The sequence below is a fragment of the Pelophylax lessonae genome, assembly GCF_965119305.1.
Source record: "Pelophylax lessonae genome assembly, chromosome: 5".
Taxonomy (NCBI): domain Eukaryota; kingdom Metazoa; phylum Chordata; class Amphibia; order Anura; family Ranidae; genus Pelophylax; species Pelophylax lessonae.
The window spans coordinates 78,169,299-78,184,318 of record NC_138772.1 but is presented as its reverse complement, the minus strand read 5'-3'; the positions used below and the strand labels follow the sequence as shown (position 1 = coordinate 78,184,318).

Genomic DNA, 15,020 nt, shown 5'->3' with positions numbered 1-15,020 from the left:
GGCACACCCTAATCACCTAGGGCACATAGCATTGCCAGTGAGGAGATGGGAAAGATCTCCCTGGGACCTGCTCTGCTCTATTTCTCCTTGCCTACAGGTACATGGCCCCGATACATTACTCTCCCTGCTGGCAAACACATGCATGTGTATTTCAACTTTGGGGTGCACACCTTAATGCAATAGGCTGCGCACACCTATGGGCGGTGTAGGTGGAAGCGGCGGTGGAGGAGGACCAGGGCCGGATTAACAGCATCATGGGCTTGGTGCTGAGGATTTTGAAGGGCCTTAGGGCCGTGCCTTGCCATGCACCCAGAGGAGGAAGGGTGCAGCCATGCATGCCTAATTCAACATGGGATGCTGTCTCTGAAGCCCATAAACACATCCATGCATCGCCAACTGTCCCTCCTTGTCCGGCCTTCACGCTGTGTGGGGAGGTTCTGAGGGTGCTGCCTGGGGAAGCGAGCATAGAAGCCAGACTTCTGTGTTTACAAGTGACAGAAGAGCGGTAACAGTGAATATGGCCAACCCGGGGCCTATATAAAAGGTAGGGGCCTGGAGCTGCAGCTCCAATAGCCCCTACATTAATCTGGCCCTGAGGAGGAGGACGAGGTAGCCAACACTGCTTCTTTTCACAAATTTTAAATGAGGGTACACCCCAAAAGAGTGAGAAAGAGCAAAAATGGAACAATGGGTGGGTAAGGTCGGTATCCATTGCTATTCTGCATAAGGTACGGAAAAGTCCCGTGGGATCCATGCCTGGTTCATTTTAATGAACGTGAGCTTGTCCACATTGTCTCTGGACAGGCGGCTGCGCTTGTCTGTTATAACGCCCCCAGCCGTGCTAAATACCCGTTCAGATAATACACTGGCTGCAGGGCACGCCAGCACCTCCAAGGCGTAAAGGGCAAGCTCAGGCCATGTGCCCAATTTGGAGACCCAGAAGTTGAAGGGGGCAGACCCGTCATTCACTACATGTAGGCGTGTGCACACATACTGCTCCACCATGTTGGTAAAATGCTGCCTCCTGCTAAGACGTTCCATCTGAGCTGCTGGTGCTGCTGTTTGTTGTGGCGTGCTGACAAAGCTTTTCCACATTTCGGCCATGCTAACCCTGCCTTCTGAGGTGCTGGCGGTGCCCTGGTTGCGTTGGCGACCTCCTCCTCCTCCTCCTCTGCCTTGTGCTTCCACTGTGGCCCCGCTGTCAGATGGGAATGCCAGCAGCATGGCGTCTACCAGCGTGCGCTTGTACTCGCGCATCTTGCGATCGCGCTCCAGTGAGTGAATTAAGGACGGTACGTTGTCCTTGTAACGGGGATCCAGCAGCGTGGCCACCCAGTAATCAGCACAAGTTAGAATGTGGGCAACTCGGCGGTCGTTGTGGAGACACTGCAGCATGTAATCGCTCATGTGTGCCAGGCTGCCCAGAGGCAACGAAAGGCTGTCCTCTGTGGGAGGTGTATGGTCCGTGTCCTCTGTATCCCCCCAGCCACGCACCAGTGATGGCCATGAGCTGGCCTGGGTGCCACCCTGCTGTGAACATGGTTCCATCTCCTCCTCCAGCTCCTCCTCCTCCTCATCCTCCTCATCCTCCAGAACTGTGCCCCTGCTGGACAATTGCGTCCCTGGCGTTTGCGTGTGCAGGAACCCACCCTCGGAGCCCCTTGCGAATGACTGCCCTGAAAGCCTTGGAAATGTTACCTCTTCATCCTCCTCCTCCTCCTCATCCTGTGCCACATCCTCTTCCATCATCGCCCGAATTGTTTTTTCAAGGAGGCATAGAAGTGGGATAGTTAAGCTGAGAACGGCGTCATTGCCACTGGCCATGTTGGTGGAGTACTCAAAACAGCGCAACAAGGCACACAGGTCTCGCATGGAGGCCCAGTTAAATTAAATAGCGGAATAGAAAATATGATCCAAAAAAAGTGTATGTATATCACACGTACACAACCACACTGGGCCCCAATTACTATTGTTTGTACCCCTAAAAGGCTAGATGAGGAGTAGGGGGAGTATGGAACAGGCAGCACCCTCAAACCTTCAGAAGTATGAGATGAACCCCAACAACTTGGAAAGGTGGATCTCTCTCACACGTACCGACACAGACTATCCCGCAATTCAATTGATCCTCAAAGGTTTTTATTGAATAGCGGAATAGGAAATATGATCAAAAAAAGTGTATGTATCTCGCACGTACACAACCACACTAGGCCCCAATTACTATTGTTTGTACCCCTAAAAGGCTAGATGAGGAGTAGGGGGGGTATGGAACAGGCAGCACCCTCAAACCTTCAGAAGTATGAGATGAACCCCAACAACTTGGAAAGGTGGATCTCTCTCACACGTACCGACACAGACTATCCCGCAATTCAATTGATCCTCAAAGGTTTTTATTGAATAGCGGAATAGGAAATATGATCAAAAAAAGTGTATGTATCTCGCACGTACACAACCACACTAGGCCCCAATTACTATTGTTTGTACCCCTAAAAGGCTAGATGAGGAGTAGGGGGGGTATGGAACAGGCAGCACCCTCAAACCTTCAGAAGTATGAGATGAACCCCAACAACTTGGAAAGGTGGATCTCTCTCACACGTACCGACACAGACTATCCCGCAATTCAATTGATCCTCAAAGGTTTTTATTGAATAGCGGAATAGGAAATATGATCAAAAAAAGTGTATGTATCTCGCACGTACACAACCACACTAGGCCCCAATTACTATTGTTTGTACCCCTAAAAGGCTAGATGAGGAGTAGGGGGGGTATGGAACAGGCAGCACCCTCAAACCTTCAGAAGTATGAGATGAACCCCAACAACTTGGAAAGGTGGATCTCTCTCACACGTACCGACACAGACTATCCCGCAATTCAATTGATCCTCAAAGGTTTTTATTGAATAGCGGAATAGGAAATATGATCAAAAAAAGTGTATGTATCTCGCACGTACACAACCACACTAGGCCCCAATTACTATTGTTTGTACCCCTAAAAGGCTAGATGAGGAGTAGGGGGGGTATGGAACAGGCAGCACCCTCAAACCTTCAGAAGTATGAGATGAACCCCAACAACTTGGAAAGGTGGATCTCTCTCACACGTACCGACACAGACTATCCCGCAATTCAATTGATCCTCAAAGGTTTTTATTGAATAGCGGAATAGGAAATATGATCAAAAAAAGTGTATGTATCTCGCACGTACACAACCACACTAGGCCCCAATTACTATTGTTTGTACCCCTAAAAGGCTAGATGAGGAGTAGGGGGGGTATGGAACAGGCAGCACCCTCAAACCTTCAGAAGTATGAGATGAACCCCAACAACTTGGAAAGGTGGATCTCTCTCACACGTACCGACACAGACTATCCCGCAATTCAATTGATCCTCAAAGGTTTTTATTGAATAGCGGAATAGGAAATATGATCAAAAAAAGTGTATGTATCTCGCACGTACACAACCACACTAGGCCCCAATTACTATTGTTTGTACCCCTAAAAGGCTAGATGAGGAGTAGGGGGGGTATGGAACAGGCAGCACCCTCAAACCTTCAGAAGTATGAGATGAACCCCAACAACTTGGAAAGGTGGATCTCTCTCACACGTACCGACACAGACTATCCCGCAATTCAATTGATCCTCAAAGGTTTTTATTGAATAGCGGAATAGGAAATATGATCAAAAAAAGTGTATGTATCTCGCACGTACACAACCACACTAGGCCCCAATTACTATTGTTTGTACCCCTAAAAGGCTAGATGAGGAGTAGGGGGGGTATGGAACAGGCAGCACCCTCAAACCTTCAGAAGTATGAGATGAACCCCAACAACTTGGAAAGGTGGATCTCTCTCACACGTACCGACACAGACTATCCCGCAATTCAATTGATCCTCAAAGGTTTTTATTGAATAGCGGAATAGGAAATATGATCAAAAAAAGTGTATGTATCTCGCACGTACACAACCACACTAGGCCCCAATTACTATTGTTTGTACCCCTAAAAGGCTAGATGAGGAGTAGGGGGGGTATGGAACAGGCAGCACCCTCAAACCTTCAGAAGTATGAGATGAACCCCAACAACTTGGAAAGGTGGATCTCTCTCACACGTACCGACACAGACTATCCCGCAATTCAATTGATCCTCAAAGGTTTTTATTGAATAGCGGAATAGGAAATATGATCAAAAAAAGTGTATGTATCTCGCACGTACACAACCACACTAGGCCCCAATTACTATTGTTTGTACCCCTAAAAGGCTAGATGAGGAGTAGGGGGGGTATGGAACAGGCAGCACCCTCAAACCTTCAGAAGTATGAGATGAACCCCAACAACTTGGAAAGGTGGATCTCTCTCACACGTACCAACACAGACTATCCCCCAATTTAACTGATCCCCAAAGGTTTTTGATTAAATAGCGGAATAGAAAATATGATCCCAAAAAAGTGTATGTATATCACACGTACACAACCACACTAGGCCCCAATTACTATTGTTTGTACCCCTAAAAGGCTAGGAGTAGGGGGAGTATGGAACAGGCAGCACCCTCAAACCTTCAGAAGTATGAGATGAACCCCAACAACTTGGAAAGGTGGATCTCTCTCACACGTACCAACACAGACTATCCCCCAATTTAACTGATCCCCAAAGGTTTTTGATTAAATAGCGGAATAGAAAATATGATCCCAAAAAAGTGTATGTATATCACACGTACACAACCACACTAGGCCCCAATTACTATTGTTTGTACCCCTAAAAGGCTAGGAGTAGGGGGAGTATGGAACAGGCAGCACCCTCAAACCTTCAGAAGTATGAGATGAACCCCAACAACTTGGAAAGGTGGATCTCTCTCACACGTACCAACACAGACTATCCCCCAATTTAACTGATCCCCAAAGGTTTTTGATTAAATAGCGGAATAGAAAATATGATCCCAAAAAAGTGTATGTATATCACACGTACACAACCACACTAGGCCCCAATTACTATTGTTTGTACCCCTAAAAGGCTAGGAGTAGGGGGAGTATGGAACAGGCAGCACCCTCAAACCTTCAGAAGTATGAGATGAACCCCAACAACTTGGAAAGGTGGATCTCTCTCACACGTACCAACACAGACTATCCCCCAATTTAACTGATCCCCAAAGGTTTTTGATTAAATAGCGGAATAGAAAATATGATCCCAAAAAAGTGTATGTATATCACACGTACACAACCACACTAGGCCCCAATTACTATTGTTTGTACCCCTAAAAGGCTAGGAGTAGGGGGAGTATGGAACAGGCAGCACCCTCAAACCTTCAGAAGTATGAGATGAACCCCAACAACTTGGAAAGGTGGATCTCTCTCACACGTACCAACACAGACTATCCCCCAATTTAACTGATCCCCAAAGGTTTTTGATTAAATAGCGGAATAGAAAATATGATCCCAAAAAAGTGTATGTATATCACACGTACACAACCACACTAGGCCCCAATTACTATTGTTTGTACCCCTAAAAGGCTAGGAGTAGGGGGAGTATGGAACAGGCAGCACCCTCAAACCTTCAGAAGTATGAGATGAACCTCAACAACTTGGAAAGGTGGATCTCTCTCACACGTACCAACACAGACTATCCCCCAATTTAACTGATCCCCAAAGGTTTTTGATTAAATAGCGGAATAGAAAATATGATCCCAAAAAAGTGTATGTATATCACACGTACACAACCACACTAGGCCCCAATTACTATTGTTTGTACCCCTAAAAGGCTAGGAGTAGGGGGAGTATGGAACAGGCAGCACCCTCAAACCTTCAGAAGTATGAGATGAACCCCAACAACTTGGAAAGGTGGATCTCTCTCACACGTACCAACACAGACTATCCCCCAATTTAACTGATCCCCAAAGGTTTTTGATTAAATAGCGGAATAGAAAATATGATCCCAAAAAAGTGTATGTATATCACACGTACACAACCACACTAGGCCCCAATTACTATTGTTTGTACCCCTAAAAGGCTAGGAGTAGGGGGAGTATGGAACAGGCAGCACCCTCAAACCTTCAGAAGTATGAGATGAACCTCAACAACTTGGAAAGGTGGATCTCTCTCACACGTACCAACACAGACTATCCCCCAATTTAACTGATCCCCAAAGGTTTTTGATTAAATAGCGGAATAGAAAATATGATCCCAAAAAAGTGTATGTATATCACACGTACACAACCACACTAGGCCCCAATTACTATTGTTTGTACCCCTAAAAGGCTAGGAGTAGGGGGAGTATGGAACAGGCAGCACCCTCAAACCTTCAGAAGTATGAGATGAACCCCAACAACTTGGAAAGGTGGATCTCTCTCACACGTACCAACACAGACTATCCCCCAATTTAACTGATCCCCAAAGGTTTTTGATTAAATAGCGGAATAGAAAATATGATCCCAAAAAAGTGTATGTATATCACACGTACACAACCACACTAGGCCCCAATTACTATTGTTTGTACCCCTAAAAGGCTAGGAGTAGGGGGAGTATGGAACAGGCAGCACCCTCAAACCTTCAGAAGTATGAGATGAACCTCAACAACTTGGAAAGGTGGATCTCTCTCACACGTACCAACACAGACTATCCCCCAATTTAACTGATCCCCAAAGGTTTTTGATTAAATAGCGGAATAGAAAATATGATCCCAAAAAAGTGTATGTATATCACACGTACACAACCACACTAGGCCCCAATTACTATTGTTTGTACCCCTAAAAGGCTAGGAGTAGGGGGAGTATGGAACAGGCAGCACCCTCAAACCTTCAGAAGTATGAGATGAACCCCAACAACTTGGAAAGGTGGATCTCTCTCACACGTACCAACACAGACTATCCCCCAATTTAACTGATCCCCAAAGGTTTTTGATTAAATAGCGGAATAGAAAATATGATCCCAAAAAAGTGTATGTATATCACACGTACACAACCACACTAGGCCCCAATTACTATTGTTTGTACCCCTAAAAGGCTAGGAGTAGGGGGAGTATGGAACAGGCAGCACCCTCAAACCTTCAGAAGTATGAGATGAACCCCAACAACTTGGAAAGGTGGATCTCTCTCACACGTACCAACACAGACTATCCCCCAATTTAACTGATCCCCAAAGGTTTTTGATTAAATAGCGGAATAGAAAATATGATCCCAAAAAAGTGTATGTATATCACACGTACACAACCACACTAGGCCCCAATTACTATTGTTTGTACCCCTAAAAGGCTAGGAGTAGGGGGAGTATGGAACAGGCAGCACCCTCAAACCTTCAGAAGTATGAGATGAACCCCAACAACTTGGAAAGGTGGATCTCTCTCACACGTACCAACACAGACTATCCCCCAATTTAACTGATCCCCAAAGGTTTTTGATTAAATAGCGGAATAGAAAATATGATCCCAAAAAAGTGTATGTATATCACACGTACACAACCACACTAGGCCCCAATTACTATTGTTTGTACCCCTAAAAGGCTAGGAGTAGGGGGAGTATGGAACAGGCAGCACCCTCAAACCTTCAGAAGTATGAGATGAACCCCAACAACTTGGAAAGGTGGATCTCTCTCACACGTACCAACACAGACTATCCCCCAATTTAACTGATCCCCAAAGGTTTTTGATTAAATAGCGGAATAGAAAATATGATCCCAAAAAAGTGTATGTATATCACACGTACACAACCACACTAGGCCCCAATTACTATTGTTTGTACCCCTAAAAGGCTAGATGAGGAGTAGGGGGAGTATGGAACAGGCAGCACCCTCAAACCTTCAGTATGAGATTGTGTTCACTGTACCCCACAAAGATTGAGTTCACTGCACCCCACAATGATTGTGTTCACTGCACCCCACAAAGATTGTGTTCACTGCACCTCACAAAGATTGTGTTCACTGTACCCCCCAAAGATTGTGTTCACTGCACCCCACAAAGATTCTGTTCACTGTACCCCACAAAGATTGTGTTCACTGCACCCCAAAAAGATTGTGTTCACTGCACCCCAAAAAGGATGTTGTTCACTGCACCCCAAAAAGGATGTTGTTCACTCCACCCCAAAAAGATTGTGTTCACTGCACCCCACAAAGATTGTGTTCACTGCACCCCAAAAATGATTTTGTTCACTGCACCCCAAAAAGGATTTTGTTCACTGCACCCCAAAAAGGATGTTGTTCACTCCACCCCAAAAAGATTGTGTTCACTGCACCCCAAAAAGATTGTGTTCACTGCACCCCACAAAGGATTTTGTTCACTGCACCCCAAAAAGATTGTGTTCACTGCACCCCAAAAAGGATGTTGTTCACTGCACCCCAAAAAGGATTTTGTTCACTGCACCCCAAAAAGATTGTGTTCACTGCACCCCACAAAGGATTTTGTTCACTGCACCCCACAAAGATTGTGTTCACTGCACACCAAAAAGGATTGTGTTCACTGCACCCCAAAAAGATTTTGTTCACTGCACCCCAAAAAGATTGTGTTCACTGCAGCCCAAAAAGATTGTGTTCACTGCAGCCCAAAAAGATTGTGTTCACTGCAGCCCAAAAAGATTGTGTTCACTGCAGCCCAAAAAGATTGTGTTCACTGCAGCCCAAAAAGATTGTGTTCACTGCAGCTCACACACAGAAAAATGGATGTGGATCACTGACACCTGCCTATCTCCAATCCCACACCACACAGCAATATCGATTGTAGTTTGTAGAACACAGTTTCCCTAAAATTCAGCAGACTCTGTCCCTAACAGGATTGAGAAGAGATCGTAGATCAGGATTGAGTGCAGACCCCACCCCCCACACAGCAATATCGATTGTAGTTTGTAGAAGACACTGACCCTATATAATTCAGCAGACTCTATCCCTAAAATGCCTACAACTCGCCCTGCCTAAACACTCCGACCTGTCCCTCAATTCTATCCGGACACAAATGGTTTTTTCCTGCCTATCTTTCCCTAATCAGCAGCCAGCACGTTGATGTGTGCTCTGTCCCTGAATCTAAGCAGCATAATGACGCCGCTGCGGCTGCCTCGAACTTATAAAGACTTGGTCACATGCTTCAGACGGCCAATCACAGCTACTGAGACATTTGCAGGCATGGCTGGGATGGCTTAAGGCACACCAGTTAAACGATTGTTGATTGGCTGTTGAAAGCCCGCCATGAAAAGAGCGCCAAAGCATGCAAAACCCGGAAATAAAACGACCGAACACGGATTTTTACCCGAACATACAGTAAAGTGTCCGTGTCCGTGTTCGGGTACAAAAAATCCAATTATTCGGTACGAACACGAATAATACAGTCCGTGTTCGCTCAACACTACTCTTAACAAAATTTCCCAGAATCCAGAAATTTTCTCCATTAGTCAAAGCATAGGTCTGTATAAGGAAATCAGGCCACAATACCCCCTACACATTGACATCCAAGACTGCCTAAGAACATTGCCAGGAACCTAAAGGAACCCCACAAGTCATTGCTTTTGGACCTGCAATGCTTAATGGTATAATTCTGTGTTGCTTCTTTTTGGGCTTCAGCATTTAAAGTAAGGAGGTAAGGAAGGATTCTACTCACTTGCTGATAAAGTCATTAAGATCCGCTGACCACAGTTCTGGCTGACGTAGGGTTGGTGGTGGGTTCCTACAAAAAAACATACCATTAATATTATACCATTTGGATATTATTATTATTATTATTCAAGATTTTTATAGCACCAACAGTTTACGCAACGCTTTACAATATAGAAGGGAGACAATACAGTTACAATACATTAAAATTCAAGAGGATTAAGGATATGTCAGCTATATAAAACTGATTAGGCTCTTCCAAAAAGAAAATATTTACATATGTTAAATTTTGTAGAGCAACTCCATTTAAAACAGGTCTCTTTGTTTGAATGTTGATCTCTGCTAGGCTTTTAGTGCAGTTTCAGTTAAACACTGCAATAAAATGACGATTCTGACTTTGGCTCTTCACCTGATTCAGTCAGTTCCCCATGTATTTCTAATTCAAAATTTAATTTTGAAGCCTGAGTCTCCTAGATGGTTTTCCAGAGGAACACTAGGAGCAGGTGACCAGAGGCTTGTCTGAAAAGCAAAGATCAGCTTGTCACTGCCATGCCTAGAGCTGTGGAAGACCTTCTTCCATGGAAAAAAGTCCAAAACTTATACAACGCTGTTAATGGAGAATAATTTGTATCATTCCATGTAATAAAACATTACAAAGAGGTTTTGAGCTTCTTACCAACCCTTCAATTGGAAATTAACATTATTCTGACCAGTTTTCCCTGCTACGAGGACAAAAATTAAAGGCCTTCCCCCTAGGGGATGCATATTTGGAAGATAACTCTAAGTAACCACTCATGAATAACCAATCAAGGAACCCACAGAGAACAGGGACATTTTAAAAAAAATAAAACGTTCCAGCTGACTGGTACATTGTATCTGGTTTCATGTTGCATAGCTATGAGGACAGAATGAGATCTGTGGGGCAAACTTTAAAAGTAAAACATTTTTAAAAAAAGAAAGAAGAAAAGAAAGTGTAAAATATAAAATGTATTAAAAATATGATTATTTAAAAATATTAGTTGGTTAGTTAGTTAATTGACTGACTAGTTAATAGGTTAGTGTTTTAATTGAGGGATAATAATTAGTTCATTAGTGTTAGGTCTATTAATTATTATTTGTTGTTTTAATAATTGGTGAATTACAGCCACTGAACTCCAAACACAGTATTGGAAAATGCCTAATATCTATAAATCTAATATATACACACTTGTTTATCAACCATACAGCACTGACATATGTATTAAGACCTACACATGTTTAGGGTCCCTGTATTCAGCGTAGATAAAAAAAAAAAATATTTTTGTGAAAATCTTTTACTGGAATACTTTATACAAAATAAATGACACATTAAAAAAAAATAGAACTGCGTTATTTTCATATTTAGTCAGTTTCTCTGCCTATCATAAAATACTAGAAAAAGGAATAATTAAACTTGTGCTTAGTGTATGAGACTGCAGAACTCCAAAATGTCTGTATACAGAATATTAACAATCAAATAAACAGTATTAGGTGCACATATCCCTTTAAATAAATGCAATCACATAATAAATCCAACAAACAAAAAATGCAACATTAAAGTTCTGGCTCTAATTTGAGCAATACTGAAAATCAGCCAAAAAGAAATACATACAAAATATATAAAATACATTGCTCAAAAAATAAAGGAACACTTTGAGAAAACGCATCAGATTTCCATGGGGAAAGATATCATGCTGGTTATCTATACTGATATGGACTGGGTAATGTGTTAGGAATAAAAAGCCGCCACATCGTTTGATGGAAATTAAATTTATCAACCTACAGAGGGCTGAATTCAAAGGCACCTCGAAAGTCAAAGTGAAAAAATGATGCAGCAGGCTAGTCCATTTTGCTGTTTGAGTTTGTATGGCCCCAACGTGTCTGTATGCATGCCTGACTATGTCAGGGCATGCTACTAATGAGAGGACAGATGGTGCCCTGAGGTATTTCCTCCCAGATCTGGACCAGGGCATGATTAAGCTACTGAACAGAGTGAGGTGAAACCTGGCTGCGTCTGATGGACCAAAACATAATGTTCCAAGGGTTTTCTATTGGATTTAGGTCAAGCATGCGTGGGGGTCACTCAATGGTATCAATTCCCTCATCCTCCAGGAACTGGCTGCATATTCTCGCCACATGAGGCCAGCATTGTTGTGCGGCAGGAAGAACCCAGGACCCACTGCACCAGCGTAGGGTCTAACAATGGGTTCAAGGATTTCATCCAGATACCTAATGGCAGTCAGTATGCCACTTTCTAGCCTGTATAAGTCTGTGTGTCCCTTCATGGATATGCCTCCCCAGGCCATCACTGACCCACCACCAAACTGGTCAGGATGAACAATGTTACAGGCAGCATAACGTTCTCCACAGCTTCTCTAGACCCTTATATATCTGTCACATGTGTTCAGAGTGAACCTGCTCTCATCTGTGAAAAGCACAGGGCGTCAGTGGCGGACCTGCCAATTCTGGTGTTCAATAGCAAATGCCAATCGAGCTCCACAGTCCTAGGCAGTATGCACAGGGTCCACTAAAGGACATCAGGCCCTCAGGCCACCCTCATGATGTCTGTTTCTGATTGTTAGGTCAGAGACATTCACACCAGTGGCCTGCTATAGATCATTTTGCAGGGCTCTGGCAGTGCTAATTCTGTTCCTCCTTGCACAAAGGAGCTGATACCGGTTCTACTAATGGGTTAAGGACCTTCTACAGCCCTGTCCAGCTCTCCTAGAGTAAATGTCTGTCTCCTGGAATCTCCGCCATGCTCTTGACACTGTGCTAGGAGACACAGCAAACCTTCTGGCAATAGCATGTATTGATGTGCCATCCTGGAGGAGTTAGACTGTCTGTGCAACTTCTATAGGGTCCAAGTGTCGCCTCATGCTACCAGTAGTGACACTGACCCTAGCTAAATGCAAAACTATTGAAAAACGGTAAGAAAAGATGAGTAGGGAACAAAAATATAATTGGCCTTCGCCTGTAAAACCATTCCAGTTTTGGAGGTTGTCTCATTGTTGCCCATCTAGCGCACCTGTTATTAATTTCATTAACACCAAAGCAGCTGAAACTGATTAACAAGCCCCCCTGCTGCTTAATACTGACCAGATCAATATCCCAGGAGTTTTATTGACTTGATGCTTATCCCTGATTAAAAAGTGTTTCTTTAATTTTTTGGAGCAGTTTATATATGTGTATGTGTGTGTGTGTGTGTGTGTGTGTGTATGTGTGTGTGTGCCAACAGGTCCAAAAACTATATCAGATGTCCACTGGTAAATGAAGGTGCTTTAACCGCTTGCCGACTGCTCACAGTATATTTACTGCGGCAGTCAGCCCCTCACAGGCAGAGTGACGTAGGTCTACGTCGCTCGCCTGTGAGGCTCTGGGGAGCTCCCGCGCGCCCGCGGAGGCGCGCTCCCGCTCCCGCGCGGTCACGGACCCCCCTGCGCGTGTGACCAGCGGACCCGATGTCCGCCGGTCACTCGGCGATCGGCGGGGGAGAGGGAGAATGTCAGGCAGCTTGTGTAAGCAAGCCACCTGTCATTCTCCTCGCTGTAAAAACACTGATCACATGGATCTACTATGTAGATCCGTTGATCAGTGTCCTTACAGCTCAAGCCACAGCCAATCACAGTAGAAAGCACGCCCCTAGGGACACACACAGCCCCTCCCTCCCAAATAAAGTTAACCCCTTCACTACCAGTGTATTTTTACAGTAACAGTGCATATATATAGCACTGATTACTGTAGAAATGTCACTGGTAACCCCAAAAATGTCAAAAATGTCAGTCAAGGGTCCGATCTGTCCGCCCCAATGTCGCAGTACCGCAAAAAAAATCGCAGATCGCCGCCATTACACGTTAAAAAAAAAATACCAAAAATGACAGAAATCTTTCCCTTTGTTAGTAAACGCGATAACTTTTGCGCAAACCAATCAAAATACGCTTTTTGCGATTTTTTTTTACCAAACATAGGTAGCATAAAACAAATTGGCCGAAAATTTAAAAAAATTTTGATTTTTACATTTTTTTTGGGGGAATTTCATATAAAAAAATGTGAAAAATATTGTTATTTTTGCAAAATGTACGCTCTTTTTTTGTTTATAGCGCAAAAAGTAAAAATCGCACGGGTGATCAAATACCACCAAAAGAAAGCTCTGTTTGTGGGAAAAAAAGGACGCCAAATTCGTTTAGATACAGCGTCGCACGACCGCGCAATTGTCTGTTAAAGTCACGCAGTGCCGAATCGCAAAATACCCCCTGGTCGTTTAGCAGGAAAATCCTCCGGGGCTTAAGTGGTTAAGTGAAAATCCAAAACATTTATAGTGTTTCCAATGTTCAAGTCCTGCTCCCCAATGCACAGCCTCTTACCAGAAAGAGATCAAAAAGCACTTTGTGTAAGACTGAGGGTCCAGGCAGCCAGCTCCAAAGTGGTAACACCAAAGGGTATCTCTTTCTTTAACCAATCCTCCGCTCTATAGGCCACACGCACTTTTATATCTTCTTATGCCTTTTTATATGAATTAATTTTTGGCTGATTTTCAGTATTGCTCAAATTAGAGTCTTATCTTTAATGTTGCATTTTTTGTTTGTTGAATTTATTATGTGATTGTATTTTTTATAGGGATATTTACACTTATTGCTGTTTATTTTATCATAAAATATATTCAGGGTATATAAAACAAAGGCACAAATTAGGAAATGTTTAGGTTTAAAATTGTGTGAAAATTACTTTGTATGAAAAACGATGAACAAGTCATTGTTGAACAAACTGCTGCATTCCAAAACTTTTGAATTTGGCCTGGACACAAAGGTTTTGATAACCCCAGGACATAAAAAGGTTAAACAAAGAAGATGCAAAATGCAACAATGATTTTCAAAGTGAAGTAATTAATTGCAAGCAAACAGAAATCCACTCTTAATGGAGAACATATAGAGGCTGCCATTGCTGACCTCTAAAATTCTAAAAGTGTTAGATACCTGGCTAAACCTCTGGGTTTAATCCTTTGAGTTTTCAGTCTAAATTTAGTTGCAACAGGGTCATTCCAGCTCAGTAACTCAAAGTAATAAAGCCAGACAATTAGTATTTCCAGAAGAAGCTCAGAAACTGCCAACTCTATATTCTGTCATTACAAGATTAGTTTCCTGTAGCTGTCCTTAGGTACCAATCATATTTTTAATAACTAATAATAAAACAACATACCTAGGAATTTTAAAAAGCGCTCTCATTGGATGCAAGTCAGCCAGTGGAGGATCACCATCACTGAGCTCTATGGCTGTAATACCTAAAGACCAGACATCACAGCGTGCATCATATGTTGTATCTACTTGCTGCTCACATGCGATCACCTAGCAAAACAAGACAGAAATTTAAAGTATTATGATTACTTTTTTGGACATAATCAATGAATGCCTTACAATTAACACTTAAAGTCTAATTCTGGGAAATATGAAAACTAT

At 43.3% G+C, this 15,020-nt stretch overlaps 1 protein-coding gene across 1 annotated transcript in view; it reads right to left on the bottom strand.

The window, feature by feature from the left end:
• MYO3A (myosin IIIA) overlaps window positions 1-15,020 on the bottom strand; it is a 312,359-nt gene that overhangs the window by 178,928 nt on the left and 118,411 nt on the right. The window contains exons 7-8 of the mRNA XM_082259576.1: window positions 14,764-14,909; window positions 9,557-9,622 (exon numbers count right to left, since the gene is read on the bottom strand). Of these exons, the coding sequence (XP_082115702.1) occupies window positions 9,557-9,622; window positions 14,764-14,909 (212 nt within the window). The remainder of the gene's footprint in view (window positions 1-9,556; window positions 9,623-14,763; window positions 14,910-15,020) is intronic.